Below are 22,901 nucleotides of genomic sequence, written 5' to 3' on the forward strand. Positions count from 1 at the left end.
TAAGCTTGACACTAATTGAACCATCTCGTGCTCCAAAGGATCACTGTCTTAAAATCTGGGTAGCTTTCTGTGTCTGGACCAGTGGCTTTTAAACTTGAGTGTGCATTAGAACTACCTGGAGGACTTGTTAAATTACAGATTGCAGCCAGGCACTGTGGCTCATGCCTGTAATCCCAGCACTGTTGGAGGACAAGGCGGGAGGATTACATGAGTCCAGGAATTCAAGATCAGCCTGGGCAACATGGTGAAACTCTGTCTCTACCAAAAAAAAAAAAAAAAAAAAAAAATTAGGCCTGGTGGTTATGCCTGTAGTCTCGGCTACTTGGGAGGCTGAGATGGGAGGATTGCTTGAGCCTGGGAGGTCGAGGCTGCACTGAGCTGTGATTATGCCACTGCACTCCAGCCTGGATGACAGAGAAGATGCTATCTCAAAAAACAAAAACAAAACACACAAATTGCTAGGTCCTACCCCCAAAATGTCTAGTTGAGTAGGTTCCGTAGGCTTGGTTCCAAGAAGTTATATTTGTAACACGTTCCCAGATGTTACTGATTTTGCTGGTCACAAACCACACTTTAAGAACCACTGTTATGTCAAATCAGGGCCTACTCCTGGAGCTGAGGAAGGGGTCAATCCCACTTAAACTTTTTACCAGTGAGGAGAGGGGATAAGATGTTTTGGAGATAACAACAATGTCCACTGAAGAGAGGACTGCTGGTTTTTTTGCGTATCTAGTTTCTCTTCCCTCTTATTTAGGTAAGAACTTCCTGATTTTTCTCTTGGAACCACTACTCCTTTATTTGGAATGATGTGGCTTGGGTGGTTGGCCTAACCCATTGGTTTAAGGGTGGGCACGTGATCTAGGCCTGGTCAATGAGAGCACTTGCATAGTCACAGTGATCAGCCCAGGAGTGAATAGGGCAGTCATCTTTGTAGTTTAGTCAGTGTACGTTACTATACGTTGCTATTTACTGTCCTGGCTAGGGATATGAAGATTACATAATCCCTGTCCTCAAGAAGCTCAGACTGTAATTATGAAAGACATACCTGTAAATATACCCATGCAGCGCTCCTCATTATAATTCCGTTTCTTTCTCTCATCTAAAATATATTTTTAATAGATACTGTACTACCACCTTTATAATCCTTAACCATACTTATTATCGTTTAGTGTCTTTATTCCTCATTAAATTATAAATTCCATCAGGATAAGGACTGAGTCCATAATTAGTTGCTGGATCTTCAATACCTAGCCCTGTCTCTGGCACATAGAAAGTATTCAGTAAATATTGATTGAATGAATGTCGAAGTATAGCAATAGAAGAATATATAAACGAAATAGGGAATGATTGGTTTACTGGTGGAGTAGGAGAGGTAACAGCCTGAATAAATGCATAAAGTTATTAAAACACCTTAAGTTTTGTTGAAGACAATGTATGAGATAGGACGTGGCCTGCGCATGATGGCTCATGCCTATAATTCTGGCACTTTGGGAGGCTGTGGTGGGAGGATCTCTTGAGCTGAGGAGTTCGATACCAGCCTGGGCAACATAGTGAGACCCCCCCATCTCTTTAAAAAAAATCTGGCACATGACTGTAGTCCCAGCTACTTGGGAGGCTGAAGTGGGAAGATTCCTTGAGCCCAGGAGGCTGCAGTGAACTATGACTGGGTCATTGCACTCCAGCCTGGGCAACAGAGCATAACCTTGTCTCAAAAAAAAAAAAAAAAAAAAATTGAGAGATAGGAAGTGGTATTAGATGAATCTGGACCACTAGGTGGGGTCCAGATCATGAAAGGCCCCGAAGGCTATATTTAGGGGTTGAATTTTATCCTGCAGGCATTTGGGAAGCCACTGACTGATTGGTTTTAAGTAGGGAAGAGAGTACGTTGGCTGTAAGGTAAAAAATAGATTGGAGGAGAATAAGATTAAAGAAGGAAAACTGGTTAGGAGGCTATTTTAGTACAGAAGAAAGATGTTATGAAAGCCTAAGGCTAAGATTGTAGCAGTGAGAATGAATAGTAGAGTTGTTTAAAAAGTAGGATTGGTGGGCTTTCGAGGCTATTCTGAGGAAAATGAAATAATCTAGAATGACTTTTGATTTTCTAGCTTGGTAGATGGTGGTAGTATAAACCAAGAGAAGCAAGTTGAGGAAGAAGGACAGATTTGGATTATATGGCCTCTTACATAAAAATGAGGGAGTGGTGAAATGGCCCAGGTTCTCTCCTTTTGGTGGGATTCTTTTTCTCTTAGGCTTCACTTGGGCAGGAGAGGAGAGTGGCGTCTGCTACTTCTAGGTTTGGGGACTAGAGCAGATGATAGTAAATCAGATATTACTGAGTTCGTAGGGTGGGGGAGAGATTACAGTGAGAACGGAATGCTTCCAGGTTTTAGTTGTTAAAGTAATTTTTAGTTTTCAGATGTTTAAACTGCCTCATCCTTTTTGAAAGCAAGTGTATAAATTATAAGAAAATTAAGATTCATGAATTAGCTTCACCATTGGTGGAGATGTGAATTGCTGCAGCTGTTTTGGAAAGTTTGTCAATGTATAGTAAAATAGCTCTTCTGGGGATCTGTTCTGTAGAAATAAAAGTATCAACATATAAAGGTACATGTATGGATATTTTTATAATGTTTCCAATATTTGCTACTAAAAACAGCCTGAATATCCATCAATAGTAGGAAGTATAAATTGTCTTGTACCTATATTGTGGAATATTTCGCAACTCAGAGAATGTGTTATAAGTCTGTATGTATTTACCTGGAGGGATGTCTGTAATAGATTGTAAAGTAAGACAAACAAGTTATAAAGAAATGTGTATAATAAGATCCCATTTTTATAAAAAAACCAAAAACAATATTTCACATTCTTTTTTAGGATTATAGGAACCTGAAGAAAGGTGTAAAGGTGTATTTTATTTCAGGTTCTCTTTCCATGGCATATCACAGTGAACAAAACAAAGTCCTTGTTTTATGTAGGAGGACATGTGACAATAAATAAGAAGTGAATATATAGTATGTTAGGTGGAGATAAATATTATAGAGAAAACAACTACTGGCTTAAGGGGGATGGAGGACAGAGATGGAATTGCTATTTTATTTTGGGTAGTCAGAGGAGGCCTCACTGATATGGTGACTTAACTTTTTGTGAAATACAGTACTAAAAAGTGTAGGAAACATAAACATACAGTTTGCTGACTTCATATAAATTGAACAGCTACTTAACCACCACCTAGATAAAGATTTTATAGATAGCCAGCTTCTCAGAGACCCAAAACATGCCCACCCATCCTTTTTTTTGAGACAGAGTCTGGCTCTGTCACCCAGGCTGAAGTGCAGTGGTGTGATCTCAGCTCACTGCAATCTCTGCCTCTGGGTTCAAGCAATTTTCATGCCTCAGCCTCCTGAGTAGCTGGGATTACAGGCGTGCACAGCTACACGCGGCTAATTTTTGTATTTTTAGTAGAGATGGGGTTTTATCGTGTTGGCCAGGCTGGTCTTGAATTCCTGGCCTCAACTGATCTGCCCGCCTCAGTCTCCCAAAGTGCTGGGATTACAGGTGTGAGCACTGCGCAGAGCCTAAAACATGCCCTTTTCTAATTATATTTCCCTTCTTACCACCAGAGGTAAGAAGGCGGCGGTGGGGCATGTTTTGGGTCTCTGAGAAGCTTTGTGTACATGCTGCCTTGAGAGGAAAAAGTATCGTTAGAAGACTGGTTTGAATTTGGTCTGCTTACCAACTATGTGACATTGAATGGTTGTCATATAAAATGGAAGTAATAATACTTAATTCACAAGGATTTTTAAATAAGAATTATAATATTTATGTACCCATATATATATATTCACATATATATGTAATGAAATAACACCTAGTATCTGGCATATAGCAGGTACTCTATACATCTTTTGTGAAGGTCAGTGTTTTTGTGATATGGTAATAGGGAAATGTGTAGAGCTTGTGCTAGAGATTTTGTTAGAGGCAGCTACATATCTTACTTGCTAGAGGCTACTTGGCTCTAGTATGTTTGGCTCTAAGATCAGGATGGGTAAAATCTTGGGACAAGAGAAGCAATGTAGCAAGTGTGAGTGACCATCTTTCTTTTTTTATGGGTTATTTCAACTTTTTCTATGGGAAAATTAAAAAAAACCACAACTTTTTCTGTTCCCAGGCTGACCCTCCCCCCTCCGCTTTTTTTCATTTTCTGTCTCAGTAAAATTCCACTGCTGTTCAGCATAATTACTTCTTGGATCTTCACTTCCTCTCTATGGTAAGCCTAAATGCTGACCATCTCAAGCAGTAATTCAACAAATATTTATTGAATGGCTTCTATGTGTGAAACACTTGGCACTGGAGATACAAAGATGGGTAAGAAAATATGTGCCCTAAAGGAGCTCATAGTCTTTGAGTACAAAGATAGGGTTCAACAACTAAACTATAATCACTAAACTTTATATTAGAAGGTTGAGAAGAGCTCTGTAGAATCAAAGAAGAGGTATTACTTAACAAGGCCTGAGAATATGAGGGAAAGTTTCATGGAAAAAAACATGCATAACTTGAGTCTTAAAAAAAAAAGTAGCTGGGCTGGGCGTGGTGGCTCAGGCTGAGCCTGGTGGCTCACGCCTGTAATCTCGGCACTTTGGGAGGCAAAGGTGGGCGCATAACTTGAGGTCAGGAGTTCGAGACCAGCCTGGCCAACATGGTGAAACCTCAACTCTATTAAAAAAAAAAAAAAAAAAAAAGCCAAGCATGGTGGCATGTGCCTGTAGTCTCAGCTACTTGGGAGGCTGAGCCAGGAGAATCACTTGAACCTGCGAGGTAGAGGTTGCAGTGAGCTGAGATTGTGCCACTGCACTCCAGCTTGGGCAACAGAGTGAGACCCCATCTCAAAAAGAAAAAAAAGTAGATGAGGCAGGTTGGTAAAAGAGATAGGGATGGGCATTTTATGAGGTACAGGATATGTGCAAAGGCATGAGAAAGAGTTGTGTGTTTGGATGAGCTGCAGTTATTGGTGTATCTAGGGTGAAAGGTGCCTGTGAGAAGTAATAGGAAAATGAGCTTGGAAGAGTAAGCAGAGACTGGACCATGTAGGGCCTTCTGTGCCATGCTGAAGAGTTTGAACTTTATCCTGTATGTGGTGTGGAACTCTTGAAACATAGTGTGCTAAACCATTATGGTTATATTTGAAACTCAAAAGAAGCAGAGAAGGGTGGAAAAGAACCAGGAGATTGGTCGGGCGTGGTAGCTCACGCCTGTAATCCCAGAACTTTGGGAGGCTGAGGTGGGCGGATCACAGGGTCAAGAGATGGAGACCATCCTGGCCAACATGATGAACCCATCTCTACTAAAAATACAAAAAAACTAGCCGGGGGTGTTGGCGGGCGCCTGTAATCCCAGCTACTCGGGAGGCTGAGGCAGGAGAATCGCTTGAACCCAGGAGGCAGAGGTTGCAGTGAGCCGAGATTGCGTCACTGTACTTCAGCCTGGGCAACAGGCGGAGACTCCATCTCAAAAAAAAAAAAACCAGGACATTGGTCTCTGGTAAGCCGGGGAGAGATTTTTCAAGAAGATAAAAATGGCTAACAGTGTACAATTTAAAGTGATTAAGTGAAATAATGATACAAAAGCTACTGCTGGACTTTGCTATTGAGACAACCTTAACAAGATACATATTTATGTAGTGATTGGGGTAGAAGCCAAATTCCAATAGAAGAGTAACTGGGAGGTGAGAAAACAGACTGCAAATATAGACCATTTTTAGAAAACTTGCTGTGAAGAAAAAGTAAGAGGTAGTTAGAGAAGTAGAGCAGAGAAACATAATTTTTTTTTTTTTTTTGAGACGGAGTCTCGCTTTGTCGCCCAGGCTGGATGGAGTGCAGTGGCACGATCTTGGCTCACTGCAAGCTCCACCTTCCGGGTTCACACCATTCTCTTGCCTCAGCCTCCCGAGTAGCTGGGACTATAGGCGCTCACCACCATGCCCGGCTAATTTTTTGTATTTTTAGTAGAGACCCGGTTTCACCGTGTTAGCCAGGATAGTCTGGATCTCCTGACCTCGTGATCTGCCTGCCTCGGCCTCCCAAAGTGCTGAGATTACAGGCGTGAGCCACCGCGCCTGGCTGAGAAACATAATTTTTTTGAAGATGGAAGAGTTAAGCAAGTGTTATGTTTTGGTGGAGTAGAATAGAGTTAAGACTGAATATTTAGGGCTGTGTGATTTGATGGAACAGGAAGGTGGTGGGTGTGGAGGCAAGAAGGGATTACTGTACTAGCTCAGGGAAGGAGGAGATAAACCTTTGCCTAACATTTAGAATGAAGGATATGGGTATGAAAAAGAGTAGGCTGGAAAATGGGGTGAGGTCAGATTTATTTTTTCTGGTAAAGGGCAATTGTGAGAGAAGAGATGTATAGAGTGTTTGGCTTGAGATTTAGAGTACCCATTGATTACTGTCTGGGATGGAAAAGGTCACTGATCCGGAGGCATATGGATGAATTACCAACAGTATAGTAATCTCAGTTAGGATTAGAAACTGTAAATTTGTAGTGGCATGAATTCCTAACCTGTTACGATTTTCTTCAGCAGGACTCAGTAGCTGTGGTATGGGAATAGAGGAAGCAGGTGGTTGGATTGATCCTCCTGGTTGAGAGATTTACTGGCTAGTGTGGCAAAAGAACAATAGGGAGCTGGAGAGATCCTGGCAAGAGAGTGGGTGATGTTCCACATTAAGGGAATAATTAAGTAAATGATGATACATTCATATAAAAAGCTGTGTTTCTGCTATTAACATTTATGTTTATGAAGTGTTTATAAAAGTACTTATTTTATAATGTTAAGATAATAAAAGTGCTGTATATTGTACAAAAGGTTAGTAATAACTGTAATATTCAAGAGATTGTTTTAGGCATAATGATGAAAAGATACAAAACCATTGTATTGGTCACACCTATTCACATGAAGACAATTATTTGACAGGGATTATTAGCTCTTCTTTATAGGCGAAGAAAATGAGATTTAGTAAGGGTGAATTGTTCAGGGCCACAAATTTGGTAAAAGGCAAAGAGAACTATTATAATTTATGGAATAGTTACTGTGTCAGGCATTGTTTTATCTATGTAGTATTAATATTTTTCTCACATATTGCTCTAATTTTAATTTTTAGTTAAAAAAGCAGACTCAAAGGAGAGTAACAATATAAGCAATAGATAACTAAGTATGAATTATCTAAATAGTGGATTCCAACTAACTCTGCAAGTTGCAAAGAGTGATACCAAGTGCTAGAGAAGTTCAAAAGAAAGATGTAGGCTAGAGTTGAAGAAAGACTTTGGAGATAATCGTATTTGAACTTGGACTGTGAAGGATAGGTAGGATGGTCTTTTTAAGTAAATGATGATACAGTCATATAAAAAGCTGTGTTTCTGTTTTTGTTTTGTTTTGTTTTGTTTTGAGACAGAGTCTCGCTCTGTCACCCAGGCTGGAGTGCAGTGGCGTGATCTTGGCTCACTGTAACTTCCGCTTCCTGGTCTCTTTGATTTATTCCTTTCCATATTAAAAAAATAATAGTACTCTGTAATAGTCTGGTATCTCATGTATCTGGAGCCTTTGCTTAGATAAAAAGTCTTGCTTTTTTATTTTCTTTTTTTGAGACAGAGTCTCACTCTGTCACCCAGGCTGGAGTGCAGTGGCATGATCTCAGTGGTGCAATCTAGGCTTACTGCAACCTCCCAGGTTCAAGCAATTCTCATGCCTCAGCCTCCCGAGTAGCTGGGATTACAGGCACCTGCCACCATGCATGGCTAATTTTTGTATTTTTAGTAGGCTTTCGCCATGTTGGCCAGGCTGGTCTGGAATTCCTGACCTCAAGTGATCCACTTGCCTTGGCCTCCCAAAGTGTTGAGATTACAGGCATGAGCTGCTTATTTTTTTTAAAAAGACTAAGGCAGCCGGGCGCGGTGGCTCACGCCTGTAATCCCAGCAATTTGGGAGGCTGAGGAGGGTGGATCATCTGAGGTCAGGAGTTTGAGACCAGCCTGACCCCGTTTGTACTGAAAATACAAAATTAGCCAGGCGTGGTTGCACATGCTTGTAATCCCAGCTACTTGGGAGGCTGAGGCAGGAGAATCGCTTGAACCCAGGGGGCAGAGGTTGCAGTGAGCCGAGATCACGCCCTTGCACTCCATCTTGGGCAACAAGAGTGAAACTCTGTCAAAAAAAGAAAAAAAAAGACTAAGGCAATCAATCTGTGGATATCATAAAGGACTCAACATTATTTGCTGATCCCTGGGGTATCATTTAAGACTGCTTTGGAAGGAAGGGAAGAAATATGGGTTCCAACTAACTTTCCAAGTTGAGTCATGAACTCCTTGATAGGCCTTCTAGAATATGTTTAAAGTGTAAATATAATGTATCTATCCATCCATTATCTAAAGTTATTTTTCTCCTAAGTCATTTATATTTGGTTATTATTTTTTACTATGGTTAGTGGAAGAAAAACAATTTTAAATAACTACTAAAAACCATTGAAACCAAAGATTGAGATTTTTGGGGGAGCAGGGAGATAATCATCAAGAATATATCAGAAAGGATTTAATGGTTGAGGCTTGGTATGATAGCTTATGCCTGTAATCCCAGAACTTTGGGAGGCCAAGGTGGGTCTATCCACTTGAGCCCAGGATTTTGAGACCAGCCTGGGCAACATACCGAAAACTTGTCTCTACAAAAAAAAAAAAAATTAGCTGGGTGTGGTGGCATGCACCTGTAGTTCCAGCTGCTAGGGAGGCTGAGGTGGGAGGATCACTTGAGCCTGGAAGGTCAAGGCTGCAGTAAGCCAGAGTCATCCATTGTACTCCATCCTGGGCAACAGAGCAAGACTGTGTCTTAATAAATAAATAAATAAACAAATGATTGCACTGTACTCAAGGTTAAAATAGGGAATGCTGTATGTGGATTTATTATTCATCATTTTTTATATTTGAGATGCCTATAATTGCCATGTGTAAATTAATTTCCACAAGAAGTAGTCATCATTGTAATTTTTTTTGAAGGTTTCAAATATACTTTATTTCTTCATTGATGCCATATCTTAATGGGTACACAGTGCTTTTACTTGGCATCAATTATGAGCTGTTTTTTATTTTATTTATTTATTTATTTTTTTGAGGCAGAGTTTTGCTGTTTTGGCTAGGCTGGAGTGAAGTGGCGCAATCTTGGCTCACTGCAACCTCCGCCCCCACCTTCCCCTTCCACCCCAGCCCCAGGGTTCAAGCGATTCTCCTGCGTCAGCCTCCTGAGTAGCTGGGATTGTAGGTACCTGCCACCACACCCTACTGATTTTTGTATCTTTAGTACAGATGGGGTTTCGCTGTGTTGGCCAGGCTAGACTGGTCTCGAACTTCTGACCTCAGGTGATCCACCTGCCTTGGCCTCCCAAAGTGCTAGGATTATAGGCGTGAGCCACTGTTTCCAGCTGATGAGCTGTTTTTTGTTTTGTTTTGTTTTGTTTTGAGATGGAGTCTCGCTCTGTCACCTAGGCTGGAGTGCAGTGGCGTGATCTTGGCTTACCGTAACCTCCGCTTCCTGGATTCGGTTCCAGCGATTCTCCTGCCTCAGCCTTCTGAGTAGCTAGGATTACAGGCACAAACCGCCATGTCAGCTAATTTTTGTATTTTTAGTATGTTTCACCATGTTGGCCAGGTTGGTCTCGAACTCGACCTTGTGATCTGCCCGCCTTGGCCTCCCAAAGTTCTGGGATTACAGGTGTGAGCCACCGTGCCCAGCCGATGAGCTGTTTTTTAAACAATTCAGTATTACACCAGCTGGGATGATTACTGATCTCTCCATTCCTTTGGAGTGACTCTCCCATCAGGGGACAGGTTCCATTCTATTCCAATTTGAGTTGCTACATATGTCCATACAGCAATAGAGAAAGTGGCTCCACTAGCTAATACAGCATTACTGTATTTGTCATGAAAATCAGGTGTATGTTTCTGGTGCCTCTGCCTTGCGATTGTTTGCAGAATGCTTTGAACTTGGAGATGACTTAGCGCGTTTTTTGTTTTTGTTTTTGTTTTTGTTTTTGATGGAGTCTTATTACTCTGTCACCCAGGCTGGAGTGCAGTGGCGCAATCTTGGCTCACTGCAGCCTCCACATCCCGCGTTCAAGTTCCTTGCCTTAGCTTCCTGAGTAGCTGGGATTACAGGAGCTTGCCACTATGCCCAGCTAATTTTTTTGTAATTTTTAGTGGAGACAGGGTTTCTCCATGCTGGTCAGGCTGGTCTCGAACTCCTGACCTCAAATGATCCACCTGCCTCGGCCTTCCAAAGTACTGGGATTACAGGTGTGCACCACTGTGCCTGGCCATTAGTGCATTTTTGACCAAGGAAAACATTATGAAGGTGAAGACAGAACTGTGGCAATGCAACTGCTGCTTTGGTGCAAATTCTCATGATTGTAATCTGTTTCGTTCGTAGATGTTTCATTTAATGGATTATGTGGCTTCAAATGGGTACTTGATACTTTCTGATAGGATTTACCTGGTAACTACACAGAATTAAATATTAGACAATTTAGTGAGCTATGAAAAGATAGCTTTAATAGGAAAAGCACTTTTTAAAAATAACTAAGAAAATCTTACCAAAACTGACTTGAAAAGAAATTGAAAATCTTTATAATTTTGTAACCATAAAAGAAATTTAATTAGTGATTTAAAAAAATCTACCAAAACAATTCTAGGCCCGTACGATTTCCTTTTTTTTTATCATTGCAGTTTTAAAAAAATTCATGTCCAGGCATGGTGGCTCACGCCTGTAATCCCAACACTTTGGAAGTCCGAGGTGAGTGGATCACCTGAGGTCAGGAGTTTGAGACCAACCTGGCCAACATAGTGAAACTCTGCCTCTACTAAAAATACAAAAAAAACTAGCCAGGCGTGGTGGTGCATCCTGTAATCCCAGCTACGCAGGAGGCTGAGGCAGGAGAATTGCTTGAACCCGGGGAGCAGAGGTTGCAGTGAGCTGAGATCACGTCACTTCACCCCAGCTTGGGCAAAAGAGTGAGACTCTATCTCAAAAAAACAAAAAAAAACACCTTCACATAATATAAAATATACCATCATGGTCGGGCGTGGTGGTTCGTGCCTGTAATCCCAGCCCTTTGGGAGGCCAAGGCAGGTGGATCACGAGGTCAGGAGTTTGAGACCAGCCTGGCCAACATGGTGAAACCCCATCTCTACTAAAAATACAAAAAATTAGCTGGGCGTGGTGGCAGGCGCATGTAATCCCAGCTACTTGGGAGGCTGAGGCAGGAGAATCACTTTAACCTGGGAGGTGGAGGTTGCAGTGAGCCGAGATTGTGCCATTGCACTTCAGCCTGGACAACAGTGCAAGACTGTCTGTAAATAAATAAATAAATAATACCATCATAAACTTTTTTTTTTGAGGCAGAGTCTCGCTCTTGTTGCCCAGGCTAGAGTGCAGTAGCACGGTCTTGGCTCATGCAACCTCCACCTCACGGATTCAAGCAATTCTCGTGCCTCAGCCTCCTGAGTAGCTGGGATTACAGGCGCCTGCCACCATGCCTGGCTAATTTTTTGTATTTTACTAAAGACGGGGTTTCACCATGTTTCCCAGGCTGGTCTCAAACTCCGGAGCTCAGGCAATCTGCCTTCCCAAAGTGCTAGGATTACAGGCGTGAGCCACCGCGCCTGGCCCATCATAACCATTTTCAAGTGTATTGTTAAATGATATTAAGCATATTAACATTGTTTTGAAGCAGATCTCCAGATTTCATCTTGCAAATCTGAAACTCTGTACCCATTAAACAGTGACTCGTCTTTTCCCCTATCACCCAACCTCTGGTAACCAACCTTTACTTTGTTTCTATGATTTTGTCTACTTCAGATACCTCGTATAAGTAAGTGGGATCATGTAATGTTTGTCTTTGGCTTATTTCACTCAGTATAATGTCTTCAAGATTCAGTTATACTGTAGCATATGAAAGGATTTTCTTCCTTTTTAAGGCTGAATAATATTCCATTTAGGTATATACCACATTTTGTTTATCCATTAATCTGTTGATAGACTTTGGGTTGCTTCCACCTCTTAGCTATTGTGAATAGTGCTACTGTGAACATGGGTCTGCTAGTATAATGTCTCTTTGAGACTCTGCTTTCAGTTTTTTTTTTTTTTTTTTTTTTTAGATATATACCCAGAATAAAAAGGATTGCTGGATCATATGGTATTTTTAAAAAATTTTTTGAGGAACCCCCATACTGTTTTCCATAGCAGTTGCACCATTTTACAATCTCACCAACAGTGCTCAAGGGTTCCAGTTACTCCACTTCCTTGCCAACACTTGTTCTCTTCTTTTCTTTCTTTTTTCTTTTAGTAGCCATCTTAATCCGGCCCATATAGATTTATAAATGAGTTCTACCAAACATTTATAGACAATCATAACTTAATATAAATTCTTCCTGAATCAAGAAAAAGAAGAAACATTCTCATTCTTATTTAAGTATTTAATGGGTTATTGTAAGATGAATACTGTATAAAAAGCTAAAGATAATTTGCTGATATACATGAAATAAGGTTGTTGAATCCAAGACCACTATACAGTTGGATTCCTTTATACAAGTAGCAGATAACAAATGTAATTTTTAAAAAGCTTTATTGAGATATAATTCACATACCACACAAATCACCAATTTTAAGTATACAATTCAGTGTTTTGATACGTTGTTAATTTTTTAAAATTATAAAATATGAATGACAAAATTTTTCATTTTAACTGTTTCAAGTGCACAATTCAGTGGCATTAATTACATTTACATTGTTGTGCAGCTATATTCATCTTCCATATAGAAGCTCTATGACCATTAAGCACTAACTCCCTCATTCTCCCTTCACTTTCAGCTCCTGGTAAATTCTGTTCAACTTTCTGTATAAATTTGCCTATTCTAGATATTTCATGTAAATTGAATCATACAGTATTTGTCCTTTTGTGTCTTCTTATTTCATTTAACATAATGTTGGTGTTCATCCATACTGCAGCATGTATCAGAACGTTACTCATTTTTATGACTGAATAATACTGCATTGTACATATAGACCACATTTTGTTTATTCAGTAATCTGTTGGTGGACACTTGGGTTTTTGTTGTTGTTGTTGTTTGTTTGCTTTTTTGAGACAGAGTCTTGCTCTGTTGCCAGGCTGGAGTGCAGTGGTGTGGTCTCGGCTCAGTGCAACCTCCATCTCCAGGTTCAAGTGATTCTCCTGCCTCAGCCTCCCGAGTAGCTGTGACTACAGGCGCATGCCACCATACCCAGTTACTTTTTTTGTATTTTTAGTAGAGATGGGGTTTCACCATGTTGGCCAGGATGGTCTCCATCTCTTGACCTCGTGATCCGCCCACCTCAGCCTCCCAAAGTTCTGGGATTACAGGCGTGAGTCACCGCGCCCAGCCCACTTGGGATGTTTTTACAAATTTTTTTTTTTGAGACAGAGTCTCGCTTTGTTTCCCAGGCTGGAGTGCAGTGGTGCGATCTCAGCTTGCTGCAACCTCTGCCTTCTGGGTTCAGGTGATTCTCATGCCTCAGCCACCCGAATAGCTGGGATTACAGATGTGCCACCACACCCAGCTAATTTTTGTATTTTTAGTAGAGACAGTGTTTCGCCATGTTGACTAGGCTAGTCTTGAACTCCTAGCCTCAAGTGTTCTGCCTACCTCAGCCTCCCAAAGTGCTAGGATTACATGCATGAGCCATAGTTCCTGGCCTACAAAATATATTTTTAAAAAGATACTCATTATAGCAGCAACAGCTACAATGACAACAATCGAAAAGTACCAGTGAACAAAATCAACAAGAGATGCACATGACTTTTTATGTTGAAAATTATACAATTTCCATTAAAAGACATGAGGAGATCTAATTGGGATACCATATTAACTGATAGGAAGACCCAGTGACATAAACATGTCAATTCTTTCCAAATTAATTTATAAGTTCAATACACTTCTGTTTAATATAATGACAAGGTATTTCCTGTAACTTGACAAGCTCTAAAATGTATATAGGAGAGTAAACTGCCAAGAAAAATTAGGAAGGAGCACTTAGTCTTTCACATAGCATTATTTATAAAGCCATATTATTAATATTTAAGGCAATGTGGTATTGGCACAGGATAGACCAACCTCTGCGAAGAATAAAGCGCCCAGAAATAGAACCCCTGAATATAAAGAAACTTAATACATGACAGTGAGCGTTGAAGATGAGTAGGAGATGATGGACTGACTAAACAGTGAATGATAATGGAACAATTGGTTATTTATATGGAAAATAAAATGAGATTTCTACTTACCATTTTAAAAAATGTATATGATGATTAAAGATGTTAATGTGAAAAGTTAAACTTCTAGAAAAAAGTGGGAGAATGTTTTTATTATATTAGGGCAGGGAAGGTAGAAAGGATTTCTTCAACAAGACTTGAAATTTGAACTGTAAAAGAAAAAGATTGATAAATATGTCTAGATTAAAATAAAAAATGTACAGTTATTGAAATTCAGCATGAGATAGATAACCCATCTGGGAGAAAATATTTGCAGAAAAAAATAACTAAAAAGGATTAATAATCAGGATATATGAAGAATATTTTACCAACCAGTAATAATAATAAGACAGTAGATTGGAAGTTCATAGAAGATGAAATACAAATGTCCTGCAGACATGAAAAGGTGTTCAACTTCTTTAGTAGCCATGGAAATGCAAGTTAAAACTTCAGTGGAATAATATTTTACACTCACCATTTTAGTGAGGATGTAGAATAAGGAAAACTCTATTATACTTACATGGACAGTGGAGTATCAACTAGAACCTCGTTGTAGAGAGCAACTTAGCAATATCTAGTAAAGTGTATACCCTAGGGAAACTCTAGAAGATGGACAAGAGTTTGTACCTGTGACAAGTACCATTAAGTTCATAGCAACATTGTTTGTAAAAGCAGAAAACTACAAGCAGCTGAAATGTCCATCATTAAGAGAATGAAGAAATTATAGAATATTCATGTAATGGTAGAGAACGGTGAGAAAATAAAAATACCCACTTGTATCAACATAAATTAATCTAAAAATGTAATGCAGAACGAAATGCTGTGGGAAGATTCCTCCTGTATAAAGTTCATAAAGATACAAAATATGTTAGGAGATGGAACCCCTGGGGAAAAATAAGGGAATTTGGGAGGGGTAAAAAGCAGTGGTGGAGGAAGAAAAGCCTGAGGGAAAACCATTCCAAGGAGTCTAAAAAGGAGCAGCCAGAGATTAGAACCAGGTAGTTTTTCTGTCATATAAAAAATTGTACTAGGTTGAAGTAAGTCCTGAATTGAAACACCTAATTCTTTCTGATTGATCTTTGTGTATGTATTTTTGTGTTTTATTACAACTTAAAAAGGTCTGATAAAATTCTGTTTTAAATTAGGTAGAATTTTGAAAGTAACTTTGACTACTTTTTCTGTTATGATGTAATTCACATGCTATATATCCACCTTTTAAAAGTGTTTTTAACCACATCAGTGGTTTTTAGTATAGTCACATAGTTGTGCAACTATGTGACTATTTATATCTATGGAATAAGATATTACAACTATCTTATTCCAGAACATTGTTATCACCCCAAAAGAAGTCCTGTAACCATTAAGAGTCACTCTAGGCTGGGTGGGGTGGCTCATGCCCATAATCCCAGCTCTGGGAGACTGAGGTGGGAGGATCAGTTGAAGCCAGGAGTTCAAGACCAGCTTGGGCAATTTAACGAGACCCTGTCTCTACAAAAATAAAAAAAAAATTAGCTAAGCATGGTGTTGTGTGCCTGTAGTCCCAGTTACTTGGAGGGCCAATGTGGGAGGATCGCTTGAACTCAGTAGTTTGAGGTTGTCAGCTATGATAGTGCCACTGCACTCCAGCCTGGGTGGGTAAGCAAGATCCTGTCTCAAAAAAAGAAAAAGTCACTCCCCATTCTTCTTAGCCCCAGTCTGTGGCAACTATTAATCTACTTTCTGTCTCTAAGTTTGCCTATTCTGGACATTTCATGTAAATGGAATGACATGGTATATGGCCTTTTGTGTTTGACTTCTTTCACTTAGCATAATGTTTTCAAGGTTTATCCAGTTGTGGTATGTATCAGTACTTCATTCCTTTTTATGGCTAAACAATATTCCACTCTGTGGATATTTGTTTCGCCATTCACCAGTTAATGGATATTTGGGTTGTTTCCACCTTTAGCTATTTTGAATAATGCTGCCATGAACATTCATTGCAAGTTTTTATGTGAACTTAGTTTTCAGTTCTGTTGCGTATACACCTAGGAGTAGAATTACTGGGTCATATTTTACTTTCCTGACAGCAGTGTGTTATGGTTTCACTTTTTCCACATTGTCACCAACACTTGTTCGTTATATATCTTTTTGATTATAGCCATCCTAGTGGATGTGAGGTAGTATGTCACTGTGGTTTTGATTTGCATTTTCCTGATGGCTAATGATGCTGAGTATCTTTTTCATGTGCTTGTTGGAATGGGATTTTTTTTAAAATTTCATTTTTGGATTGTTCATTGCTAGTGTGTAGAAATACTCTTGATTTTTACGTATTCATCTTGTATTCTGCAACCTTGTTGAACTCTTTTATTAGCTTTAGTAGTTTTTTGAGTATTTCTTATGATTGAGTATGCAAATAGAGATCGTCATTTACCTTTTCTCTCTGGATGCTTTTTATTTATTTTACTTCCCTAATAGCCCTGGCTAGAATCTTTTTTTTTTTTTTTTTTGAGATGGAGTTTCGCTCTTGTTGCCCTGGCTGGAGTGCAATGGTGTGATCTCAGCTCACTGCAACCTCCACCTCCTGGGTTCAAGCGATTCTCCTGCCTCAGCCTCCTGAGTAGCTGGGATTACAGGCGCCCACCATCACACCTGGCTGATTTTTTGTATTTTTAGTAAAGACGGGGTTTCACCATGTTGGCCAGGCTGGTCTTGAACTCCTGACCTCAGGTGATCCACCTGCCTCAGCCTCCCAAAGTGCTGGGATTACAGGTATGAGCCACCACGCCCAGCCCCTGGCTAGAATCTTAATTACAGTGTTGAATAGACGTGGTGAGAGCAGACGTCCTTGTGCTGTTTTTGATTGTAGAGGAAAGCATTCAGTTTGTCATCATGAATTATGATGCTAGATGTGGGTTTTCTGTAGATACTCTTTATCAGGTGAGGAAATTCCCTTTAATCTAGTTTTTGTGTATTTTTATCATGAGTAGGTGTTTAATTTTTGAATTATTATTTTTTTGTGGAGGCAGGATCTCAAAATGTTGACCAGGCTGGTCTTGAACTCTTGGCCTCAAGGTGTCCTCTCGCCATGGCCTCCCAAAGTGCTAGGATTATAGATGTGAGCTACTGCACCTGGTAGGGTGTTTAATTTTGTCACATGATTTTTCTGCATCTGTTGAGATGATTATGCTGGTCTTTTTCCTTTGTTCTGTTAATACGGTGTGTTACCTTGATTGATTTTTGTTTGTTGAGTCAATCTTGCATTCCTGGAAACAAATCTTGCTTGGTCATGATATATAATCCTATTTATATGTTGCTGGAGTTGGTTTGCTAGTATTTTGTTGAGGATTTTTTTGTCTGTGTTCATAAAGGATATTGGCCTGTAGTTTTTTCCTCCTGTTTTTTTTTTTTTTTTCTTTTTCTGGTTTTGGTATCAGGAATACTGGCCTCACAGAATGAGTTGAGAAGTTCCCTGAATACTTATCTGATCTTAGTTTTCTTCATTTTTGTTATTGACTTCCTCTTCTTATTCTTTTTTTTTTTTTTTTTTAAAGACAGAGTCTCACTCTGTTGCCCAGGATGGAGTGCAGTGACACAATCTGTGCTCACTGCAACCTCCACCTCACAGGTTCAAGCGATCCTCCCACCTTAGCCTTCCGAGTATCTGGGATTTCACCATGTTGGCCAGGCTGCTCTCTAACTGTTGACCTCAAGTGATCTGCCTGCCCATCTCCCTAAGTGTTGGGATTACAGACGTAAGCCACTGCACCTGGCCAGTTTTATTACTGCCTTCTAAAAATATATTAATGCTGTTTTTTTGTTCCAGTTATTCTTTTTAAGAACACACAGAAATACTTTGTTAGATTCTATTTTAATTTAGCTTACCAGTGAGGAATGACTTGTGGCACCCAGCAGAATGTTAATGAAATTTCTGGTATTCCAGTGAAATCTGCCTAGTATACTGTCTTTCAGATGGCTGAATATAAAAGTCCATAAAAATTAGAGATGAGAGAGACTATGGTGATATAATCAACCATTTTACAGATAAATAGACCAGATTGTCCAAAGTTACACTGCTAGGTTACCTGGCTGAGCCAGGAGATTTTACTTTGGTAGTTTTTACTTACCAATGATTAGTAATGTGTGAAAAGGATAGGTTTTTTTTTTTTTTAAAAAAAAGGTTTAATTTCATCTGCGTGTTTGTGAACAATGCTAAGAAACAAATATAGTATTTATTTGAATGAAATAAGTGTATATGCGTGCCCACTTATTCTATATTCCAGCTGGAGAAGCCCTAGAACATATAATTAATCCATTGTGTCGGGCACGGTGGCTCATGCCTGTAATCCCAGCACTTTAGGAGGCCGAGGCAGGAGGATGATTGGAGTCCGGGAGTTCAAGACCATCCTGGGTAACATAGCGAGACCCTGTCTCCATAAAAATAAAAAATATACATATAATTCATTGCTATCAGGAGGAAATTTATTATTATTATCAACAGCATTTTGGGAAGTCTTCAAAGCAATTAACTTTTAACTGAAGAAACTATTTACCCAAATTATATCATATGAGTGGGTGGTATCAAAATGAACTGAAATCTTGAAGAAACTGTCTCCAACTTGGAAAGAGGTATAGAGGGAGAATCACATTAATGTATCAATCCAATATATCAACCTAAATGTGTCAGCCTTTAACTTTTAATTAATTGTTTTCCCTTCTAATTGTTTTTTTCCTTCTACTTTTAAGTTCAGGGGTACATGTGCAGGATGTGCACGTTTGTTACGTAGGTAAACATGTGCCATGGTGATTTGCTACACAGATCATCCCATCACCTAGGTATTAAGCCCAGCATCCATTAGCTATTCCTCCTGATGCTCTCTCTCCCCCGACCACCCTGCGACAGGCCCCAGTGTGTGTTGTTCCCTGCCATGTGTCCATGTATTCTCATCATTTAGTTCCCACTTATAAGTGAGGATATGCAGTGTTTGGTTTTCTGTTCCTGCGATCCTCCTGCCTTGGCCTCTCAAAGTTAGTTTGCTGAGGATAATGGCTTCCAACTCCATCCATGTCCCTGCAAAGGACATCATCTTGTTCCTTTTTATGGCTGCATAGTATTCCATGCTGTATATATACCACATTTTCTTTATCCAGTCTATCATTGATGGGCATTTAGGTTGATTTTGTGCCTTTGCTATTGTGAGTAGTGCTGCAATGAACATACACATACATGTATCTTAATAATAGGATGATTTATATTCTTTTTGGTATATACCCAGTAATGAGATTACTGGGTCAAATAGTATTTCCGCCTTTAGGTCTTTGAGGAATCACCATACTCTAGTTGTTGAAGTAATTGTTTATTTTGATTGTGAAACAGTTTTTAAAAAATGTATTTTCAGAGAGAAATAGTAGTATAATTTTATGAAAATATCATGTGTGTCTCCAAAGATAAAATCATCCTTCAATTTTGCTGAGCCAAGAAACTCAACTAAAACTACCTGCTGGAAATGGCACAGTTTTCTATCTTAATGTCAGTAACACACGATCCAAATTCTATGTTGTGATTGGCTGTTGTGCCATTTTCATTCAGAGGTTAGTTTTGCCAACAGTGTCTGTTTTGGAATTGGGATTTAGCTCACAAAGCAATTGGTTGTTGGGGTATAGGAAGGGGTAAGTGTTACTAATGAGCACACTACAGAGAAATCATTCCACTGGGGAAAAATAGCATTTGTCCATGCATGAGCAAAGTTGTTCTGTAATTCAATGCTGGATGCCAAATAGTCAGTGAAGTTTGGGTTTGGATGTGGCAGCTCACTGATGCTGGGGGGAAATTTTGTTTAATCATTGTCTTTTAAAATGAACTTGGTAAAAGCTGTCAGTTTTTTCCCTTTTAGAAAGATGAATGTTTTTTGTCTTTTTTCTCTTTTCCTGTTTCCATAATTTTATTTTTAGGCTTTCAAAAAGCTGAAGATTTAATTAAAATAAATGTTTTCCCCTTGGTTAGCTTGATTAGTCTTTTTTTTCTAAGCATTATTCTGCATCTAAGATTATATCCTAACATCCAAGATAGTTCTAATTCGCTTCATTTTTTGTTCCTCTAAAATGAAATAGATTTGTGAATTTTAGGAAGTATATATTATCAAATTATTTTGTTTTATTTTGTATTTTGAACCTTTTATAATATCTAGTTATCACAAATAGATATCTTTGGGATTTTTTTCTTGTTTCTTAGTTCTTTAACAGATAGTCAGAATTTATTATCTGATGGAATATTTTAGGTTTGTTTTGTGTCTTTGATAACACTTTTTTTTTTTTTTGAGACAGGGTCTCACTCTGTTGCCCAGGCTGGAGTGCAGTGGTGCGATCTTGGCTCACTGTAGCCTCGACATCCTGGGCTCAGGTGATCCTCCCACCTCAGCCTCCTAAACAGCTGGGACTACAGGCACACACCACCATACCTGGCTGATTGCTGTATTTTTTGTAGAGACAGTTTCTCCATATGTTGCCTAGGATGGTTTTTTTGTTGTTTGTTTGTTTTTTGAGACGGAGTCTCACTCTGTCACCCAGACTGGAGTGCAGTGGCATGATCTTGGCTCACTGCAAACTCTGCCTCCTGGGTTCAAGCGATTCTCCTGCCTCAGCCTCCCAAGTAGCTGGGATTACAGGCATCTGCCACCATGCATGGCTAATTTGCCTAGGCTGGTCTTAAACTCCTGGACTCAAGTGATCTGCCTGCCTAGGCCTCCCAAAGTGCTAGGATTACATGCATGAGCCACCACGCTTGGCTGACAACATTTAACATAATAATTTATGTTCTTAGTATTTAAATGCCCTCAATACTATATAGCAAAGATTTATGTGACTGAAACATTTTTCTTAAACTGAGCATTTTCATGTCAAAGATATTTGTAGAAGATCGCATTTACTATTTGGAAGGTAAATACTAAGAATTTTTTGGAAAGCAAATGTGAGAAGTTGACAGAGAAGGAGATATTAGGGGGCATTGCAAATCCCTTACAGTATTTCTTTTCAGTTGATTGACCAAAATGAGTAACTAAACATAGCTTAAATGAGTTAACTGCAAACCAGAAACATGAATTAGTAATAGTGTTTTTATTTCTTCCTAATGAAACTTAAATGCAAATTCTGATCTACTAGTTTATGATCTCTAGTATACTAAACTACCAGTACCAGCTAATTAAGCTGGAAGTACTGGGGACTTTTTCCTAACACAAGAATAATACTTTTATGTTTGCCGTTTTTGGTTCTACGTATGTTACTTAGGGCTGGTTCAGGGAGGTAGAATATGATGTTTGAAGTAGCTTATAGTGAAGAATGGGAAAGAGGTAAATTTAGGGTAAGATTTTTGGATTGTTTTGAGGGTCCACTTATGGTTGGAGAACATTATTAGTGAAACCAATTGAAGATGATGTAACTTTTTTCCTCTTTATTAGCCTAGAGAGCGAGCAGTAAAAGCATGAAAATGGATTGAGCTATAGTCGGGGTCTTGCCAGACAGGTACAGTGGGAGGATAAGAGAGCAAAAGAGATGATAGTATTAGTTGAGAGAGAGAGAGAATGAAGACCAGTATGGGATAGAAAGAAAGTATTAAGTTTGAGGAATTAGAGATCTTACTGAGGTGAAAGAACAGCGGTAGTATTGCTGTAAATTGGAGGTCTCATTGAGGTGAAAGAACTGGGATTATTGGAGTAAGTGGTAAAGATGTAGAGAGAGGGCCAAGCGTGGTGGCTCACTCCTGTAATCCCAGCACTTTGAGAGGCCGAGGCAGGCGGATCATGAGTTCAGGAGATCGAGACCAGCCTGGCTAACACGGTGTGAAACCCCGTCTCTACTAAAAATACAAAAAATTAGCTGGGCGTGGTGGCATGTGCCTGTAGTACCAGCTACTCGGGAGGCTGAGGCAGGAGAATCGCTTGAACCTGGGAGGTGGAGGTTGCAGTGAGTCGAGATAGCACCACTGCACTCCAGCCTGGGCGACAGAGCGAGACTCCATCTCAAAAAAAAAAAAAAAAAAAGTCAAGGAGTACGTTTGTGAGGTTAGGAATGTGGTTCTCATTCTAGTTTTATATCAGAATTACCAATTGCCTTTTTTAAAAAACACAGTTGCCCAGGTCTCATTCTGGATCAATGGAATCAGAATCTGTAGGGAGTTGGGCTAAGGCGCCTTCATTTAAGATGTTATACAGCTGATTAAAAAATACTTTAAAATTTACATACAGTGAAGTTTATACTCTTTGGTGTACAGTTCTTTGAGTTTTGACAAGTGCATAGTGGTGCCCTTTATCAGGATAGGGTGGATAGGAACAGGTGAGGAAATGTGGTGGGCCCGCCGTATTCACAGATTGTGCATTCTCGGATTGAAATAACAAACAACTGTGGATTAGAAATATTCAGGGTGTGTGTGAAAAAACCAATAAAAATAACAATACAACAACAAAAATAATACAAATAAAAATATAGTATAATAATTCTTTACATAGCATTTACATTGTATTAGATACAAGTAATCTAGAGATGACTTAAAGTATATGGGAGGATGTGCATAAGCTATATGAAAATACTACGTCATTTTATAAAATGGACTTG

The 22,901-nt window shown here is 39.4% G+C and overlaps 2 protein-coding genes across 15 annotated transcripts in view; one reads left to right on the forward strand and one right to left on the reverse strand.

Annotated features, from left to right (window-relative positions):
* The window catches only part of PIK3R3 (phosphoinositide-3-kinase regulatory subunit 3), a 133,646-nt gene that overhangs the window by 58,930 nt on the left and 51,815 nt on the right, over positions 1 to 22,901 (forward strand). Inside the window, exon 1 of one of the 14 annotated variants that reach the window (XM_063665259.1) lies at positions 4,247 to 4,267. The exons of the other annotated variants lie outside the window; for them this stretch is intronic. The gene's annotated coding sequence lies outside the window, so the exon portion shown is untranslated. Of the gene's footprint in view, positions 1 to 4,246; positions 4,268 to 22,901 lie in introns of those variants that run through there. 14 annotated transcript variants of the gene reach the window in all.
* LOC129012698 (cytochrome c oxidase subunit 7B, mitochondrial-like) lies at positions 9,820 to 10,044 on the reverse strand (the record flags this gene model as incomplete). Its single annotated transcript, XM_054448646.1, has 1 exon — positions 9,820 to 10,044. A coding segment is annotated over one exon (225 nt), but the record flags the coding sequence as incomplete, so codon positions are not given.

Source organism: Pongo pygmaeus, chromosome 1 (assembly GCF_028885625.2).
Source record: "Pongo pygmaeus isolate AG05252 chromosome 1, NHGRI_mPonPyg2-v2.0_pri, whole genome shotgun sequence".
Classification (NCBI taxonomy): Eukaryota; Metazoa; Chordata; class Mammalia; order Primates; family Hominidae; genus Pongo; species Pongo pygmaeus.